At 36.4% G+C, this 21195-nt stretch overlaps 1 protein-coding gene across 2 annotated transcripts; it reads left to right on the forward strand.

Moving 5' to 3' along the window:
• The first annotated feature begins 186 nt into the window (after positions 1-186).
• Positions 187-19470, forward strand: LOC103719929 (probable fructokinase-6, chloroplastic). 2 transcript variants are annotated; one of them, XM_008809417.3, is made up of 7 exons: positions 187-601; positions 1713-1930; positions 4563-4775; positions 4918-5115; positions 5210-5347; positions 14700-14816; positions 19128-19470. In XM_008809417.3, the coding sequence occupies exons 1-7, from the start codon at positions 439-441 to the stop codon at positions 19260-19262; spliced, it is 1182 nt and encodes a 393-aa protein (XP_008807639.2). In that variant the 5' UTR covers positions 187-438; the 3' UTR covers positions 19263-19470. The 2 variants fall into 2 exon arrangements, with proteins under 2 accessions (XP_008807639.2, XP_008807640.2); XM_008809418.3 differs by having other exon boundaries at positions 194-601; positions 1722-1930.
• Positions 19471-21195: the final 1725 nt, after the last annotated feature.

A 21195-nucleotide genomic window follows, 5' to 3' on the forward strand; every position in this document is an offset into this window, starting at 1 on the left:
AAGTGTAGCTGGGATAAATTTGGAATAAGTCAGGACGCAGGCCATTCCTGCTTCCAAAGGCCAAACAGGGCCAAGGAAAACCTGGGCTACGGCTATGCGTAATCCCGCTCAAGATCACCCAGATACTGTGTTCTTGTTGGGTGGGTCCGGAGACGCGTTAATGTTCTCCCTGTCCAGAACGTAAAACGCCAGCCAATGGCATTGTTCTTTCCGCCGCGCCCGCTGCTCTCATCCGATGCCCGCGGTTTTAGGGCTTGGCCGGACCCCCCGCTCCCTTGTCCGCCTGCTCTTGGACACTCCCAATCTCTCGTCTGTCTCCTCTTCTCCCCCAGTTCCTTACACTTCTCAGAAGCAGCTAATTTGCTCCTCGGAGCTTGCTGTTTAGGGCCGTAAGCTTGTCGCCGGCGGACACCGGAGAGGAGCGTTAAAAGGCGTCCGATGGCTCTCCACGCCGTTGCTTGCTCTTTTACCGGCCTTGCTTCAAACTCCCGACTCCGTGCCCAGAACTTGTCCGAGAGGGGTGGTTTTAAAAGGGGATTTGTTAGAGCGGTCTCTGTTCCTCCTCTTTTCTCCTCGCCTCGGCCTCTCTGTAGAATTTCAGGTACCAATGTTTGTTAAATCGGGCCATAGCATTAAATTTCTGGTTGCTTTTAACCATCCTTATCATCTATCTGATAGTGGGAAAGGTTTGAACAAGGCAGTTTTTTGAGAAAGGTATAAGAAGTTTGCTGGGATAAAAGAGATGGATAAAAAGCTAGATTTCTGATAAGGGAAGGCGTATTGAACAATGAGGTCACTCAAGGTTCTAACTTTTTGTGGGTAGCTAAATTAACAGGACTATCCTACGTGATCCAGACTTGTAATTTAATGTTAAGAGATTGTTCCTCTATATTTTCTGACGGAACTCCAAATGTGTAGTCGGTGGGGCTCGCTCTTCTTTTCCCTTTGGGCTGGTAGAAACTCTGAACTTGAAGGGTTTCTGTAATAAGTGAGTGAAACCTTGATCTTTTTGGATGTTACCTCATTTTTTAAGGTTGTTATGCTCTGAGCTCTACACGCTGTCTGTCGTCGTATCATTTACTATGGCTGCTGTAATTTTTTCATTAAATTTGTGAATACTTCGTCGGTCTCCAAACTTTTACTTCAGTGGCAAAGGCCGAATTTTTCATCGGCAATATGGTAGAAACCTTCTCCATGTGTTTCTCCTTATTAGATCTTAATAATCCAATTATATATGCAACAAATGTCTGACATCTGGAATAATCTTGGTATTACTTGCTAGAAAAACATCCTATGGAAGAAAGTGTGAGTTAGAAAAAATAAAAGATAAAGGAATGTGCTTTTTGATTAAAGGGGCAGCGCATCTTTAATACATCCAAATTCTGGAAAGAATTTTGACAATTTCATATCATCTAGCAACCTTGGGGTGCTGAATTGATAGTATCATTCTGTTCATCTCACCTTCTCAATGAAATGAAAGCATGGGGAATCCCATTTCACAAGTATCCAAACTGAGTTGAAAACACGATAGTGCTTTTTTACATCTCCTGCACTTTTATAACATAAGATACTAACCCTCGGTAGATATTGATTTTTTCTTGCTGCATGCTTATCAGCTACCTTATCTGGATTGATAGGGTGCATGACTTTTCAAATTATAATGTTTGAAGCTTCTCATTGTCTCTTTCCTCTGATTTTGGATGTTATCTTAGGTTGTGCAGGGGCATTTGCAGGCAACAATAGCTCTCTTGAGACAAGTGATTCTTCACTTGTCGTGTGTTTTGGGGAAATGCTAATTGATTTTGTCCCTACGATTAGTGGCTTATCATTAGCTGAATCTCCAGCATTCAAGAAGGCTGCTGGAGGAGCACCTGCTAATGTTGCTGTAGGCATAGCTCGTCTTGGTGGTTCATCAGCCTTTATTGGGAAGGTAAAGTATATAATGTTTCCTTGAAGCCTGGTTGCTGCTACTAGATAAGCAAATAACTGATAGAAAAACATGGATTGCGTTCCTTTTAGATAGTCAATAATGACTTCTTCTTATGGTCACAAACTAAGTATTGCTTGAGACCTTCCAGTTCGTTCCATTGTGAAGAATCAGCATTACCACATTTCTATGTTAAGGTTATGATTATATCTTTTCAACTTCTTATTCTGCTGAAAATAAGAGACATCCTGTTTGGATGTTCATTGCTATATAAAAGACAGGCTGCTAAGTTTTTTATGGAAAACAGTTTCTCTGATTATTCTATTTTTGCGGTGATTCTGCAATAATAGATTTTTTTTCCTGAAGTTGAAATAAATCATTTGCTGAAGAACAAGAAAACTTCTGAATGTATATTTGGTTTCATTTATTCATATGTGATGAGCCTATATGGCACTCAAACTTATATTATGTAGGCATGCTAATTAAGCTTATGTCGACTATAATGCTATGGTCAGATGCAATTTGGAGCCTAAAAGTTAGATAGATGGTTCAAATTTAGTTCAATCTTGAGTTTTTCCCGTTTAATCAAGTGGAGTCATTTTAGGAAGCTTTCTAATTACTATCCATTATTTGGCACTGCTTGTGATGCATTACTAATTTACTATTAATAGCGACTAGCTTCTAAAACCTTCCTCTTTTGTTTTATTAGGAGTTCAAAAGTGGTTGGTAGGATATAGTTAACATACTATTTTTTGGGAACAAAATTGATGTCAAATAAGTTGTTGATTTGTTTAGAATATTCACATTCCTATTCTTTTTGGTGTCAAACTATATGCAAAAAAGTCATTAAGTCATAATAGGTAGGTTGAGAGTCCTTTTTGAGTAGGAAGTATGCTCTTTACTTGTTCTGATATTTATAAGGGTCATTATGAATTGATGAATTTTACAATTTTATCATAGTATTTTGTTTCAAGAAAAGTTTTTGTGGTCAGGTTTGACGCTCATATTTCCTTTCTCTTCCTCTCCCCTCTCTAACTCTAATTCTCTTCTAGTCATACATCAAATTTGGTATTAGAGCTAAAGGGTTTTACGTTATTCTGTTTTCTTTTTCTTGATCTTCTTGTTATTTTCGTCTTGTTTCGTTTCCTATTCATCATGTTATCAAATAAGGCAAGGTTTTAAATGCCGGTGGGACGATAGGGCATCCCATCATTTTGATTGTTAGGATGGGATGAGTTGAGAGATGGACTAGGATAGGATGGGGCTTCCAATGTCTAGAGTGTTGGTTCAGGGGAATCCGGTTCCACGAAAAAACTGGGACGACCCTATCTCACGATATTTAGAACCTTGAAATAAGAATTAGGTTTTAAAAATTGATATTCTTCATCAACATGTCATGCAAGAAGAAAGTTTTTGAGCAGATGCATGATGATCTAGCATCTATAAATGGTGATTTGGCATCAAGAAACACTACTTTGCAGGCAATTGCGGCAACTCTGTGCATCGAACCATGTTGTAATGCTAAAAGCATATTTTTTTGCCACAAGTGATGCAAGTAATGATGGTGCTTGGGCAATTTTCAAAGCAACAAAGAAAGAAGAATGCAAAAACTAATTCTGGGATAAACAAGAAGTAATTAAAGATCAGCTAGAATCCCCCCCAAAAAAACTAGAAGAGAGAAAGAAGAAAGGAACTAGAAGCTAAAACTAGGAATTAGAAGATCTAAAAATAACCAGTAGCCTCTTACCTTGCTGCCAAGAGGGCTTCGTTGTTGCTTGGAATCCACCAAGCTATTTCAAAGTGGGCCATGGTAAAGGACTCCACAAACTAATTGGCGTCTCTATGAGGATCCGTGCAAGTGTATATTTAGTGCCACATTGGTTGTGTGTTGAGTAGATCTTGGGTAGTTATACAGGGCCAAGGAACCCTAGACAATATCTTCCGGCTGCTGAAATGATGGTGATCTTGTATGGTTGAGTGATGAGATACATGTTGAAATGATGGTGACAAATTAACTTTCTATTAATTATTTTTCTTTTCAGGTCAATGAACGTTAGATGTCCATATGCACTAGATTTTTTTAAAGCCACCAAGATCTCTTGGATGTGGAATAGCTCTAGTTCAGGTTAAAGAGCCAATTGGACAATGTTTTTCTGTAGCAACAAGATTCATTTTGAAGGCACAATTCATAATTTAAGGAGCTGTGTTAAGACTTGATCGTGCATGATATTTTAGTTGATAAAATTTAATATTTTCCTTTTGTCAGTCAATTTGTCCAGTTTCCTTTGCAACGCATTGGCTTTTTGATGCCTAAGCTTGTAAGGATGCTTACCATCTTCATAAAATTTATCAGTTTGCCACTAGCTTCTATGAGATTATAGTGCATATTATGTAATATTAAACTGGTAGTTTGCTGATCTCTTGAAGATCAATTAACATATATAACCACCTGGTGTTCTTACTTGCATATGTGCTTGCTAACAGTGACAGAATTTGTAGATTGGTTTTTTCCATGCATGTTTGTAATGGCAAGAAGTAAATCAACCGTTCTTACTTTATGTCTGTGTGATAACTGGTGTTTTTTTATCTTACTCTCAAATCTCCCCATCTTCCGTTTGTTCAATGACATGCACAGGTTGGTGAAGATGAGTTTGGGTATATGCTAGCTGATATTTTAAAAGAAAATAATGTGGACAATCAAGGATTGCGGTTTGATCCGGGTGCTCGAACAGCACTGGCTTTTGTTACATTGAGAAAAGATGGTGAACGTGAGTTCATGTTTTATCGTAATCCTAGTGCTGATATGCTGCTTGAAGAAAAAGAACTAGACCTTGACATCATTAGGAAGGTACATGATGAATAAATGTGATGATAAGGAGATTCATGGTTTCTAGTACAGTTACTACTGTCTTTATTCTTTTTGCATTTGGATTATTTGAATATTTTATTTTCTTCATTCATCGTACTTACTGTCATAACATCTTTGTTAGGCAAAGATCCTCCACTATGGATCTATAAGTCTCATCACTGAACCATGTAAATCAGCACATATTGCAGCAGCTAAGGCCGCTAAGGATGCTGGAGTGCTTCTTTCTTATGATCCAAATCTGAGGCTTCCACTATGGCCATCTGCAGAGAGTGCTAGAGATGGAATATTGAGCATATGGAATACTGCTGATATTATCAAGGTAGCCATCTCTTAGTTTTACAAAGCATCTATAACATCTCGCTGTATTCTTTTCTTTTAGAGACTTATTGATTTTAGTTACATTTATGAAACAGGTAAGTGAAGAAGAAATTTCCTTTTTAACTAAAGGAGAAGATCCATATGATGATGCAGTTGTACGAAAACTCTTCCACCCGAATCTGAAGTTGGTTCTTGTCACTGAGGGCCCACATGGCTGCAGATATTATACGAAGGTATAGATTAATTTTGTTGCATCAATATAATCTATATATTATTATGCTGTCTATGATAATGCTTTAATTCCATTAGTCCTTTTGCTCAATAACAAAATATTTAAGATGTCCATCGACAACCAAATTTATGGAACTTAATTTTTCATTTAATATTGTTTCCATATTATGAACCATCTGAGCTCATAATAATTTTCATCACATATTTAAGCGATCTTTTTATGTCAATTTGCTATTTTACCTGTATTTGCTTAGCATCATGTGTAAATGAGTGTACAATTTTACTTTATCAAAAATATATTTTTTTTAATTCTCTTAGTGTTTATTGGCTTTATGAATGCAAGTTTTTCAAAAGATAGTCTCACAACTTTAAAGTCTGCCTTCTTCAACTTGGAATTCAAGCCCCTAGTCTGCCTTACCCCTTAGGTCTTTTCTATTTCATGACATACATGATCATATCATTTGATCTGTAACAGTTACCATCATTTTACCCTTGTGATGCAACTCCTAAGCTCCAGCTTATCTGCATTTCTTAATCACTCCTTGTTTACTCACATTCACTAAAGCATCTTCTTCATCGATGTGCTTTTTGTTGGTGTTTTATGCCCTAGAAGTAATATTTTGAGGGATGTTTTGTTGAAAATTTTTCATGCATAGTTTTTTTTTTTAATTTTCATTTATGATTATGATCATGTGCGTCAAGTATTTGCCTAAGTTATTTTCAGAACATCCATAAGTTACATGACTCTGAAGAGCCAACTTGTTATCAGATTCACTGCCTCATGGGAGGATTGTCTCTTTATGCACCGCTAGGTTCGCTTATAGCCAAGGGTGATTGAGGCATCACACTTTCATGGCTACCTTGGTGGAGTGCACATGCCTACTGGTTGCTACTCGCTCCATTCTTCTGGCCAATACGTGTTGACTGTTTGCACCTGAATATTGATATGTGGTGTTATATTTGGTGGTCAACAGTTTATGAGTTGCTTCTCAGAAGCATACTATAATTTATTGTCTTGTTGGACCTAGGAGCACGATAAATTACATGAATCCTTGGACCTGAGAGTACTACGACCTGTGGAGTTGATAATACTAACTTTGCAGTCAGATCTGAATGCAATGGTATTATGGAACTACTGGGTGATTGTGATTAATCATGAGAGAGACTTAGTTGTCCAACAAGATATTAGGACATAGCATGATAAGATGGAAAATCCTAGGTCTGGTTTTTTCTTGATGTTTTATTGATGACTTGATCCTGTGTTACTAGTCTTAAGCCCAGTTTGGTATTGCTTTTGGAGGGCCAAAAATTGCTTCTTGGAGAGGTAGAAGCTCTTTTAGATGATTTCAAGGTCTTTGGTAAACATTTTGAAATAGCTTTTTGGCTCCTTTAAAAGTTGAAAATGGTCTACTAGAGACAAGCTCCAATTTGGAGCTTTTGGGCAAAAACTCACCTAGTCACCTGAGAGACCCGAGTTTGAGTCTTGGCAATGGAATTTTTTAAAATTAGTTTAAAAACTTTTTGTTGCCATAATCATTTAAGTTGGTATTTTTATGCCATACTCATGCAATCAAGATTTTAATTTATTTATTATATTATTAAGATCAAAATATAAAAAATAATTTACAGATTAACAATAATTTATAATAATAGTTTCGATAGTACAATATAATATAATATGTATTGTATTATAGTAGTACAATACTATTATACTACAATACTATTATGTTACAATAATATTATACTATAATAATATTATAATATAATACTATTGTAATATTCGATTAAAATACCAATTTCGTATTATTTATTATAATAGCAGAATTGTAATATTATAGAGATATTATTATATTCTATAATAAATATAAAAATTTGTTATTTATTATATTATGTAGATTAAAATATCAAAATAAATAATTTTAATGCTGGAGCATCCAGGGAGTTTGCTTAATTAGCTACTTTTATTTTGTTCTTTTGATTAGTTTAGTTTGTGGTCAGTAATTATGTCTCGAGTTATATTAAGTAGTCATATGACTGGCATGTGATTTTTATTGAGTTTGTATGGCTAAGATTAGATAGGGATATTTATCATCAAGGGTTGGGATTAGAGAGTTGCTGTAACCCTATTATAAATAGTCTTTTAGACTCAAATTAAGCAGCTATCTTATTCTTGTTTTAGAAGTTAGTGGTTTACAAACCCTAAAATCCATTGTTCTTGTTCTTCTTTCAATCTTGCTAAATTTTAGCTCTTGTTTTGCTGTCTATTCACTAATTTTTACTTCCAACACTATGTCAAATTTGTGAATTAAGAATACTTCATGATAGCAGTTTTTATAGTACAAACAATTAGATAATTGAAAGTACTATGCAGTGTGTTTTATTTTATCTCCTGATATTAAAAGTACTTTTTCAATTTGGTTACCAAATAGATGTTAAAGTTGCACAATACTTTAGAAATACAGCTACCAAACAGTAAATAATTTTTTATTAAAAGCTCTGCTAGTGAAAGCTCCGTTGCCCAAGGTTCTTTAGAGAATGCTCTACTATCTACAACAATGCCAAATGGGCGTTAGCTTGTAAACTTGGGTCAACGCATTTGGTCACTTTATGGTCCTTACTAATGCTTGTTCTTATGGGCTACAAGTTTGACCATGCAAGGTTATGTATTCCTTAGATCCGCATGCTGACATGAGAAGCATGGAGGAACTTAATTATAATGATTTTATTTTCAAAAAGACCTTTTATTGATATGCTCTTCTTGAAAATCTTGTTCTTATTGTGTGATGACTTAAGTGGAAAGAAAGGGCTTCAATCTGTAGATCCTAGTTCTTGTTGATTTAGGACTTTCCATCTCCTCATTCTCTCTGTATATTGAAGTGCACAAGAGTGTAGTCACAAGTTTAGCATTCAGAATGAATGTGGCTAGAGGCAAAGATTCAGAATGCAGAAAAATTTCAAAATGATCAAAAGTTTAAAAAGGACTTTGATAATTTGAAATTCTAGAAATATTACTAAAATAAAGAATGTAAGATAATTGAACTATGTATATGTTTATTCATATGAAAACAAGCATTTGAGAGCTAAGAAAAATAAACAATAACAGATGATTCTACCTGCAACATATGGCATCATCTGTTTGCACTTCATAAAGGTCATCTAGAATAGTTATGAACAATTTGTGAACAAATCATAACATTTATGAATAATTTGTGAATATTTCAGTAGTTCTTGATTAGTTTGTTCTTGAGAATAACTTAGTGAATTATTCAGCTTATAGTAAATTAAGAGTATTTCAAGATTTTTTTAATAATTCAGGGTAAGGTTTGCAATCTTGGTACCGGGTACCGTATTGGTACCCTATTGATTTGGTTCGGTTTGGTTTGGTACGGTACATCTCTGTACCGAAATAGTTCTCTCAAGGTGTCGTACTGGCCTGAATCTGGCGGTATGGGGCATATCGTATCGTACCGGTTTGGTACCGGTACACAGTATGGGTGGCATACCGTCATTCGATATGCCTTGGTACGAGGCGGTACAGGGCTTGTACCGATTTGAAATGAAGTTTCGTATCGGTTTTCTTTCGGTACAATACGGTACGTCCTGTATCGAGTGGTACGTGGCCGCACGGCAGACCATGATTCAAAGATTGTTATTATACCAAAGGGAGGGTTTGCTATAAATTTAGTGGGATGCCATACCTTTAATAGGCTTACTAAGAGAAGGTGACCAACCCTTACTCTAGATTTTTGACTTAGGTTTGGTTTGGTTTGGTGTTGAGAGAGAAGATTGTTTGAGTGAGAGATTTTTCAGTAGTAGTTTAATATTCTTGCGGTGGTTTCATATTGGAGTTCAAGGATTAAGCTTGTGGAATCAAATATGTTATATTGGTCCCACCTCTATGTTAATTGATCATAGGGACTTGATTTTCTTCTTGGTAGGATGTGAAATGGGCCTGAAGTTAATCCAGCCTATCCCGAAAAAATGCCCTGCGCTGGATTAGGCTCGGGTCTATCATCCTTGGGCGATGTTTAGGCTCGAGAGTGTAACCCTGCATAGAAGTAGGGCTGGACCCAGGCCATCCCATTAACACCCCTACAGAAGGTGTGGGGAAAATTCAAAATCATGAGATTAAAAGGTTGTTTTGTGTATTTCTATTCAGATTAGTTAGCAAATTCATGAATTTATTGCTATCAGGAGTACAGGCTTTATATGTTGAAAGCATTGACATGACCAAATGAATATAATGAGCTTGCTCGTAAAACATACGCTGTACTTTGTTATGTGTCAAGGTTTTAAATCCCTGTCCCAAGACCTGTATTTGGTCTGGGGCCGGTTGGGATGCCTATAGGATGGTGCTGTCCTGTCACTTGGGAAGGGTTTCCGTCCAGATGATTCAGGAGGATGCGCATTTCTAAGGCTTTTTAGCTTCTTTCTTTTTTATTTTCTTTATGTTATTCTTAATATTGTTGAGAGGTTTTTAAGAATTCACTTGTTATAATTTAGGGGTGGGTTTTGGCCCCATAATTGGGTTCATGGTGCTGACACCAATGCAGGGACCAATTTTATATGGCGTTTATGGTGCTGAGGATCCAAGAACCCTTTCTCTTTCCTACCCTTGCAAGAGGAATGCTACGCTTACTTGCATGTGTAGGTGGAAAATACCTGCACACACCACACAGCACTTGCTTTAAAGTAGCATTTAAGACCCTGCTTTCAACCGGTTGGCCAACTTTATATAACTGGCTGGTTTGAGAGGTTCCAGGTTCCAATTGGTGATGAGTTCCATCTCAGCTTCTCAAGCCTCAAAGACTGTTAGAAAAAAGAAAAAAAACACTTTAAATTAATGGTGATGAGTTCCATCTCAATTTCTGACGACTGACCCAAAGACTGCTTACTGGAGACTAATGTGGGAACAAAATTGCTGAGAAAAAAAAAGATTTTATGGCACATTTGCATTTCTCAATGACTTCCACTATTTATTGTTTGCATTGTTCACTGAATAGTTAATTCGAATTTAATTTTTTAGGCTAGTTAACAATAATATTTATTTAATAAGTAGCAGTTAAAATGAGTTTTCATGCTGTAAACAGTGATTTAGACAAATAACATGTTAATTTGTCATTAGTAACTACTATTTCTTGTCATAATGGTGAATATTGACCATTGTAACCATACATTTTTTGGTGTATATAGCTATCATTGTTTTAAATCTACATCATATTTGTATATACAATAAAATTCTATGATCATTACAATAATCAATAACAATTTTTTTGGAGGCCTGTTATAATGATGTAATGGCATTATTAAAATGTAGATGTATATACTTTGTTAGAGCTCTGCATGCGAAACATGAAAATGCATTGTAAAGTGTAGTGGTTGATTTTGTGCAAACATAAAACAACGAATGCTATAATGTTAGAATAACCACTATAATAATATTTTTTTAAGGAAAAAAAAGTAATTACGAAGGGCAATTGTTAGGTTATATAACACATTTCTAAGTAATGTGGTTATAAAGCCATTGTTTCACGATATGTCGGAATAATAAAGCCATTTTTCTTAATCTTCTCACTATTTATTCAATTAAAATGTTGTCTTTTGTATTTAAATTTTATTGGTTAACAATAAGATTTTATAGTATGAATAATGATATCAAGTTTTAAAATAATAACAATAATAAATCAAATTATATCATGTTATTGCCAATTATTTGTCACTGTAGAGTGAACTAATCAATGCTACTAAATTGACTACTATTATATTTCCATAATATCTATTTTAAGGCATACTTAAAACTATTCTATTGAAAAATAAGCTTCAAAAGGGTGTGCTGCTCTATAGTAACAGTTCTCAAGGAAACCTCTTTCTTTTAAATAGTAGTGCAGCACAGCAATGTTTTTATAAAAACCTTCTCAAGAGAAATAAAGAGTTATATGTGGCTGCTATTATAATATATAATAATTTTAAAGAATCTTTGGAAAGCCTTGAAGTCTTCAAAGTTCAAAAAAAGCTGAGACAAGAGGTTTACTGGCTGGAAACCGCTCAAAGTGGGTCATGTGTAGCTGCCTTTGTAGAGGGCTTTAAATGCTACAAGGACCTATTAGCGCGTGTTTAGGCATTTTCGCCCGCGTAGGCTTAGCCCTGCTCCTCCTTCCAATCAAAAAACAAATAGCCAAGAGAAAAAAAACAAACAGGAAGAAAACTAAAAATAATAAAGAAATGGTGTCCTGGTGAATTATTGGGATGCTATGTTGTCCTCAATGCTGGGACAGTGGGTATAGGCTGTCTTGGTTTGTCTTAGCCAGGATGGACCAGGACTACCCATTTTTTCATGCATCGGGGTCCTAGACTTATCATTGGATTTCATATCTCACTCTTCCAACCGAGATGAACCATGACAGACCAGGTCTTTAATTAGTCTGCATAATGACAACTTACCAAGTTATGATAATGAGGAAGTCTTGAAGTGATCCGTCTAAATTCGTATATGATGATCGGAACATCTTACTATGAGGCTGATGTTCTTGTAGATTCAGGTCTAACAAAGCACAAACCTGATCCTACATGGACCTGGCTCTGACATGGATTGAAATACAGAATAATGGGTTGGATTTTGGTCTCAAAACTATACCACTGAACTGCGATAAATGTAAAACTGATTTATATGAATTTGTTTTAAAATAGTTCAACATTTCAAATAATTTGACCTGATTGCATCAGGTGAAGGATTAAGTCTGGTTTGGAGTCCTAGACCTGATCATTTTGGAGGGCTCTCAGATGTATATCATATTTGAATGCGGCTCAGACCAGACTCAAATAAGCAATTGACATGCTTAAGTCAAAATGATGACTTCGATGGGTGAAGTAAGCATACAATTGGGCAAGAGAGCCTCTTTTTCCTGCTTCTCCTAGTTCTCTTCTTGATCTTCTGGCTCTTATTGTAAAATAATATTCATATCAGAAATCAGATATTAGAAAGCCTAAATAATTTTAAAAAGAGAAATTAGGAAGAAATATATTTGCATACCTGGCTGCCTGGCTGTTTTGTTGTTCAGTAGTTTCCTCTTCCTCTTCTCCTTCACCTTCTTCATGTGATACATTTTTTTTAGAAAAAGAAGAAAATAACCAAAAAAAGGAAAGAAGAAGTTAATCATAGATGAAAAAAAAATTTAGATTTGTGCAGTTGGGTTGTTGAATGATGAAGTAATCCCCCTCTAGGTGCTCTTGTTCTTGTTTCCTGTATATGGAAGAACAAAGAAAAAAGGAAATGCAACAGACTAGCAAACCTGAAAGACTAGAAAGCAAAAGGGAGGAAGAAATGAACCTATAAACCTGGGCCATGGGTGTTTTCAAATGGCCTTCATATCTCCTCTACATCCCTTAGTCTTCCATTTCCTCTTTTTCATTCTTTATGCCCTTATTTCTTTCCTTTTTTTTTGGGTTGTCCTTTTGTCTAAGAAGGTGTCTCTGAGTTTGTTGGAGCCTTTATTCAGGAGTTCATGGAGTTGTGGGACCTAGAGAAAGCCATCAAAGTTTAAGTTAATCCCAGTCATGCAGCCATTAATGAATGGCCTAGATTGACCAAAGATTATCCTTTTAGAAACCATTGCTTATGTCTTGTATAAGAATCAGATCATCTAAAAAGAAATGCCATATTAAACTTATTGAAAGCTGAATTCTAGGTTTAAAGTGCTTACTTTGAATACATAAGAATGGGTAAAGGGGGCAATCCATGCCATGCTGGCATTTAATATGGAAAGAATTGAGAGTTTATAGTTGGGTTGGGAGGAAGCAATTGTCTTTCCCTTCCCCCTGGCTCTGCCTATGATGGATACCCAAATATTACATAAACTCTTTTCTTCTTTTTTTTGTTCCATGTCTATGCATAATTGTATGTTATTTGATAGATTAGTAAAAATTCCTCAGAATCCTAGTAAGGTTTCCATTGTTAGCTTTGTAATAGAAAGTAAAGATCTTGAAAAAGTTTGAATCGAGGGTTCTAATAATTCATATGGGTATCATGATTTTCACTCATTTCACTTATATGTTAAATCTATAAGATTTTTCTTTGTTAAAAGCAAGGTCTGCTGAACCGGTCGGAACCGACCGGTTCAGCCTATATCGTACCGGTCCCGGCCGGCACCGGTACGATACAACCATAGAATTCGGTTTTTTGCCCGTACTGGTGCAAACCGATGCAGTTCACACTGGTGCAAGCCCGGTACCGGTGCGAACGCACCGGTACTTGCAGGAAGAAGAAGAGAAGAAGAGAAAAGAAGAGGAAGAAAGAGGAAGAAAGAATAGGAAGAAGAAGAAGAAGAAGAGGAAGAAGAAGAGAAAGAGGAGAAGACTACCTGTTAATGGGAGGAAGAAGACCTCTTTTGCGGGGAAGAAGACTATCGGGCCTCTTTCTTCCTTCCGAGCACCTCACGAGAAAGAAGACTACCTTGCGAGGAAGAAGACCTCCCTTGCTCGCGGGAGAAGGGGGGAAAGAGAGAAGAAGAGAGGAGGAGAGAGGGGAAGAAAAGAGCGGTTGGGGAAGAAGAAGAGAAGAGAAAAACAAAGAGAGAGGCTGGGGTAGCGTGCTCGCGTGCGTTCCACGCGGTACGAACCGCGCACCCACGCGCGGCGCACGATTCCCCGAGCCTGCCCGCGCGGGGCAGCCCACATGAGCTTTTAATGCCACCCTGTGGCATAACGCGGACGTGCGCGCATTTGCGCATTTTCTTTTTTTTTTCGGAACCGGTTCAGTACCGGTACCGAACCGGTATCGGTCTCCACTGGTATGTCGGTTCGGTCGGTATTGCATACCTTAGTTAATTTTTTTTTTTTTTTGAATCCTTTCGTTTTATTTCAAGGAATTGGTTGGACATACTATGAGTATACTATAATACAAAATACAATATTAGATAATATTCAGTGAAAGAAACATAATATGGTTGGAAGTTGGAACAAACATTTTTTTGTGATGCACCACCAAAACAAATGCCTGTGTTCCAACTATGGTTCCTAAACCAGGCTCTCCCAACTTCTCTATTACGACTTCAGTAAATTGTAATCAACCAAAGGAACTTGAATAGACATCAAAGTCTTCACAAATAAGCCACAAATACCCAAAATGCCCTGCTAGTTCAGCCATATATAAGTAATGTTAATAAATATAAGTTTGACACTTGTTATGAATCCAGGCACACTTCATTATGGCTAACACAATTACTACATGGATAGAACTGCTAGAGACTAACATATATACTTCAAAATTCAAATAATTTCAGCTGAAATTACTCAGCACTGTTACGATGTTTTCCTCATCTAGTTAGAATTAATGTTTGATGCCTTTTTATTTTGTAGGAATTCAGTGGAAGGGTAAGTGGACTAAAAGTGAATGCAGTGGACACTACTGGTGCTGGAGATGCTTTTGTTGCTGGAATATTATCGCAATTAGCCACTGATGTTTCCTTGCTCCAGGTACAACTTTCTTTAGCCCATGCTTGAAACTATAACCATGTTGCTGCTGTGAACCGTGCTTGCAAATTATCCTTAAGTAATTTCTTTCATATGAATGTTAGGATTGAATTTTCTAATAACTACCCTCAACATTCTCTTAGTATTTAGTTACTGCATGGTAACCTGGAAATATATGTAATGACAGGTGCATGAAGATTTTACTTGGATTATTTATATTCTAGTTATAAGTGGATTTTAACATACTCTTTCACTTAAGTAAGGATTAGGTTTGCAGTTATAATAAATTGCTAGTTGCACTTCGCAGCTTAATCTGAATCTTGCAGGTGCAGTGATCATGTTTGTTTTGCTTAGATCTGTGTTTAACAATATCATAGATCATTCTTTTACTCTTGTTCACGATGCTTATATTTTTGTGTTCTAGATTCTTATTTGAGTATCTAATGCACAGATGGTTTGCAAGCTAAAGTACATTATGTTGTACGGTCACCTCTTTCTTTTCCCTCTTTTCCTCTAATCAGTCTTGTTAAGATAATAAGCCATTGCAGCCGGCTCTCACAGCCTGTTTTGAGAGCTTGAGGTGTTCTTCTCCACTTTTTAGTCTGCGAATTTTGACACTTGGTCCATTGAGGTCTTCACCTAGGCGAGACTATGATATTCCCTAGGAAGAGTCTGTAGAAAGATGACAAATGTATATCTTCAAAAATATTTCAAAACATAAATTCTCAAGCATATATAAATACAAAAATATATGAGTAATTTTAAAGAGGATAAGCATGTTGCACTAGAAGAAAAGGAACATGAACTAATTGACATACATTACAAAATGTCATGCAGCAGTGAACAATACTGAAATATTGAATTCTGAGATTAGTGCATTGGATAACTGGGATTGTCCTATCAATTACAAATTGAAAAATATTGCTGTGCTAAAGTGAAAATGACCTTCTCAAAGGTGGCTGAAAATGAACTCTGTTGGATCAGTTACTGCTTCTAATTCCTTTTTCTGGTGGTCTAGTTAGAGATGAAAATGGATGTGTAGTTCTCAGGTATCAAGGCAGACTCTGCTTCAAGTATCATATATTCTGTATTGAACTTTTTAGAGCCTTGAAAATTTAAGACATATTATTCAGCTTAAAGGCACCGATATTAAATTATGGATTGAAATGGACTCTGAGATTGCAGTTCGTTGTCTACAATGGCCATGGGTTCTCACTTGGAATGTAATACATTTGCTTAAAATTTTCTGGAATTGCTTGGCATCATTAGAAGATTTCAATATGACCTAGATATGGAGAAAATGGCATAGAGCTGCAGCTTTTGTTGTTAAAACTATAAACCTATTGGTCATGGATGAGGATCATGTTTTGGTTTCTCCTTTGTTATCTGAACTTCCTCTTGAACTTGCTTGCATCAATGAGGATGACAAGAATTAGAATGTATGCTAGAGCCAGGTTCTTGTACCAGAAATTGTTACAAATGAATGTTTTGCTTACCATTCAAAAAAATGAACACTGAAATAATCTATAACTGCAAAGGATGATCCGTATGACATGAATGGGGTCATCAGAGATACTAATTTGCCTTACAAGACAGTCTAGTCTAGCTAACACATTCTCAATCTATGATTAAACAGAGCTGCTAAACTGAATGGAAAACATAGCAGAGCTTAATGCAAATCAAACATTGACAGTCAGAAACAAAAGCGGTCATAATAAAGATCTGCAACCATCACCCTTATACATATACGTGCATACAGATATTATAGATGTATGTATGGATATGGTGTTGTTAAAAGTGGCTGCCTAGGCGCTTAATTTGGCCATGCTACCTAGGCTAAGCCTGCTTAAACCTTCTTCTTTAGGGATTTCTTTTCACATTTTCTTTTCCTATTTGATCCCCATGTGGGAGGGTAGCAAAGGCTATAACCAACCTAGTAATAGGTAATGAGCTGATAAATGGCTACCAAAAGGTCAACCAGCAGCTGGAAGTGGTGGCAGTGGCTGCAAAGTTGCTAGGACTACTGCAAAGTTTATGTTTCTTTCTTCTTCAACCAATCTCATTTTCTTTTCCTTCCACTAGTTTTTATTCTCTTTCTATTTTACTCTTGCTTCTTCTTCATTTGGCTGTTCTTCAGCCTCTTTTTCCAATTTTTCCTTTTGTTCTGCTTTCCTCCTCCTCCTTCTTGATGGTTGGTTTTTGGCCATGGACCTGCTACTTGTTGGCTGCTGCATCTTGCCATCCTCTTCCTTCTCTGCCTTTTGCTTCTTGCTAGGTGCTGACTGCCTAGCTGTATTGTACAGCCTACTGGTTGCTTTAGTGGAGCAATGCTGTTGCTGCTCTCCTTCTTCTAGAGGATTTTAATATTTGGACTTTTTAAGTGTGAAAATCAGGTTTCATGATGCTATATATTGTGAAAGAAGTGTGCATATATGATATATGCAAATGCTTATTTATACAGATGTTTAAACATATGCATGATAAAAGCTTGGATATCTTTCATCCTGCCTAGGCACCTCAGCACCTACCTAGGTTATACAGAGGGTCCACCTCCTAGCCTTGCCTAGGCAGTTTGACAACCTTGATATATATAGTTAGTTTGTAAAACACGTGGGATGTGGAAAAGGCTGGACTTTACGCTCACCAGGATATTTGATGATCCATGTTGTAAACTCAAAATCTGGACCATTTGATGTAAAATATGATGTCTAAAATGCCTGTATAAAAAATTCACAGATATTGAAAGCCCTTATGCATCAAGTTCTTTGAAATATATAGTTTAGGGAAAATATAATATGTTAATTTTATGACGATATGATGGATAGCTAGGATTCTCTGAACCACCTGATATTTTATATATAGACATTTTGTTTTAGATTACATCCATGGCTTGGATTTTGGATTTGCAACATGGATAGCTGAATTTTATGATTGGTGTAAAGTCCTTTCTTTACACCTTGTGTGTATTATGATTATGCGCATACATAAATACATACTTTTTACATACTTAGTTGTACTTACATTCATGCATATGTACATATGCATATATAAACGAACACAATACATGTGTATGTGCGCGCGCGCGCGCGCGCGCGAGAGAGAGAGAGAGAGAGAGAGAGAGACCAAGTGTTTAATCCTAGAGTATTTGGTATACTAACACAGTTGTGACAGGGATTCCTTGTCTAATTAGAATTAGTCCATGTAGTCTAAAGATTACATTTAAATACTTCAGTGTCAGCTGATTTTGTGCTGTGATTCATCAAACTCAATCTATGCATGTTTTTCTGTGGCTTGTACAAATCATATCGTTATGGCTCAAAACAGGGAACTTTTGGTTGCTGAAAAACATAAAGAGAAACCTTTGCAAGAATGGAGAACTTCACTAGATCTTATAAACTATCACCGCTGAGTTTTGTTTTGGTGGTTTTCTCACTAGTAGTATCATGCAGCCAAAGCTTCAAGTTAATTGCAGATGTACTATTCAACTAATTATTCTTGTTTGGAAATTGGATGTTTTTTGCCACCCACTGCTTTCATGAAGTCAAAAAATTATTGTGAGCATTAAGGAATGGAGTTCCCTAATGAGGTGCAATGCATGATATTCTAGTTGTTAACGGACGTTGTCACCAGGCAATGTTTTTTTCTCAATGACTAGGCAAGTGAATCAGATCAACCTGCTAGCAATCCAAAACTGACCTGAAAGTAATGCGGCCCGATCTAAGCAAAGTCATCTGATTTAGCTTGGATAGGTAAAATATGACTTGTTTCAAATACAAATTGGAGACGGATTACGAAGTAACCTTTACAGCCCTCCTTGTATTTAAGAACCTATTTTTCTTTTAGCTGTAACTTTATGTAGTTAATAAAGAGTTTGTCCTCGATGATAATTCATGTGTGGTATGTCTCAAATTTGTGCAAAATGAGTTCTTGATTATGTCTACAAGTTGTTTTAAGTGTTTGTTTCCTTTACACAATATATTTATGATATAATTAAGAAACTACTTTTACATGTTACGTATGCCTTGTGTTTTGGTTATCCTAGACATTTGGATCTTGAAAACCCAATATATCAATAAAATATTTCTTAAACCCAATCCGACCCAACTGAAATGGAAATGGAGAAGGCCTGGGTTTAACTTTTTGACCTGATCTGGATGTTGATTGGATTTAGATTTATGTCAAACTCCGATCCAGTTCAATCTGCTTAATGCCCTATTGCTAACCTTAATTGTTGGGACAAAGATTACTAGTGACAATTTTGGTGGTGGAATCTTTTTCTGGCTTCTTATCAAGTGTTTTCCTTAATCATGACAGGATGAAGGTCGACTAAAAGAAGCCCTTAGGTTTGCAAATGCATGTGGAGCACTGACTGTGATGGAGAGAGGAGCAATCCCTGCTTTACCAACTCGGCAGGCGGTACTGAATGCCTTGGTTAATATTGTTGCTTAAAGAGAGTTCTTATCGACTCCATTCATCATCTGTATCTGACCTTGCAAAATATGACTCCATTAAAAAGCATCAGAGGGCCAGGTGTTATGCATTTGTGTGTGTGCAACTGTTGGTTAAAACAGTTGTAGCTTCTCTTTTTCCTGAAAAGATTCAGCATTGTACCAGAAACTTGAGAGCCTAAATAAAAAAGAATGTTTACTGATCTATATATACTTGTCTTGTACCATTACAAAATATAATTTAGAATATGGCTGTGGACAAACAATTTAAATAATTAACTAAGTGTTCCTGCAGTTCTAGCATAAGTAGCAGTATGCTTGACCCCAAATCTGTGCCACTTCTCCCATGCTAGGTGGGGAGCTGCTTGGAGACTTCAAAGGAGAAGGGAGTTGGAAGGAGTTGGTGGTGGCTTTGCTGCTCGAACTCTATAGACTGTAGGCTATACTTGGCTGTCTTAAAATTCAAAATCATGATCTTGTCCGATACAAAGTTTTTAGATTTTTTTTTTCCAGAGAAATCTTGAAAGTTGAGATCTTTGGGTAGATTTTTGATTATGAAAATAAGATTGAAAGTTGTATGATAATTTAATAAATAGTAGGAAATTCTTGACGTATCGAGATGGCTGTTCTTGAATAATTCTCCGATTCAAGGCCAAAGAATTTTCTACTGCTATCCTATGATATTCATCTCTATTTGGTGATAAATAAGCCATCTGAGCCTCTGAACCGGCAGGGTGAGAGTCTGATTCAACCCTTTCCAACCATCTTTAGAAAGAGTCATAGCCTTATTATTCCAGTTTTATTGAGGTTTTCTAGTTCTCACCTTAAAAAATAGGTGGCAGATTCTACCTTTTCTTTTTAATTAGGGTTCCTCTCTGAGGATGTCCGCCATTTTATCTTCTACAATGTTTAATTTACCATTTTACTGATTAAAGCTTCGATTAAGAAAGAAAGGTGGCGTATCTAGGGAGTGATATTTAGTCTATCAAAAGCTCAATAGGATGATGTGTGCGCCAAACCCAACCCTTTGGGGCACACATCATGAGTTAAATGGACTTAAGTTTTAGTCCCATTGCTTGCATGCAGCAAAATACCCAACCTACTACTTGTATGCTTTGTCATTCCTAGGTTTGCCTTGTCTTCACTACCTTCATGACTCAATGACCTCAAACATGGGTTGTGCCTCACCCTCATACTACTTATACTTGTTGTTAGTTGTTTCTTTGAATCCGACTCAAACTGAGAGTCATACAAAGGTAGTTATGATGTCATCTGATTAATCTGATGGCATAGAAATCACTATCTATTTAGTTTTAGTGTCTAGAAGTGTCCTTAAGGTGCTAATGAGTTTTAGAAGGTCTATAATTAATATAAGTCATGTCCTAATCAACTTCATAGTGCATCCATGAGCTATATCAAATACTCCCTCCATCTACATAAAATTCCATCAATGAAAATTTTTTCCCCTCTTGAGTAAATGTATTTCTTTTCTTATATGATGGACTTTGCATACGGTCTAGTAGATTTTGGAGCGACTTTGGTGGATTCTGGGGGACACTGATTATGAATTGGTAGATTGGATGAACCGCTATATCCTTCAAAGGCTTATGGTGGATTCTATGAGTTAACAAAGACCTTTACGAGCAAGGTAAAGCTACTAGTTATCCTTCAATATTTTCTAGTTCCCTTCAAGTTGCTCTTTCACCATCTAATTAGTTTTCTACTTTAATTTCTAGATTCTAGTTCGCTTCCAGTTCTTGTCTCAAGTTTCTAATTCTTCTTTAATTCATCTTCTAGTTTAATTAATAATTAGGCTTTTGCTTTTTAATTCTACTATGTCGCTCTGACCTTGTACTTGCACCTCCTCACCTACATCACCTATTCATTGTATGGGGCTGTTGAAGACCTTATATACTCCTTTGTTTTCACATAAA

Source organism: Phoenix dactylifera, unplaced genomic scaffold, assembly GCF_009389715.1.
Source record: "Phoenix dactylifera cultivar Barhee BC4 unplaced genomic scaffold, palm_55x_up_171113_PBpolish2nd_filt_p 000568F, whole genome shotgun sequence".
NCBI classification, from domain to species: domain Eukaryota; kingdom Viridiplantae; phylum Streptophyta; class Magnoliopsida; order Arecales; family Arecaceae; genus Phoenix; species Phoenix dactylifera.

Bases quoted from the DNA above. Each gene is read 5' to 3' on its own strand.
- LOC103719929 (XM_008809417.3), top strand. From the start codon at position 439: ATGGCTCTCCACGCCGTTGCTTGCTCTTTTACCGGCCTTGCTTCAAAC. The intron at 5,116-5,209 runs GTAGCCATCTCT...TTTATGAAACAG, and splicing joins ATACTGCTGATATTATCAAG to GTAAGTGAAGAAGAAATTTC. The intron at 5,348-14,699 runs GTATAGATTAAT...TTTATTTTGTAG, and splicing joins GCTGCAGATATTATACGAAG to GAATTCAGTGGAAGGGTAAG.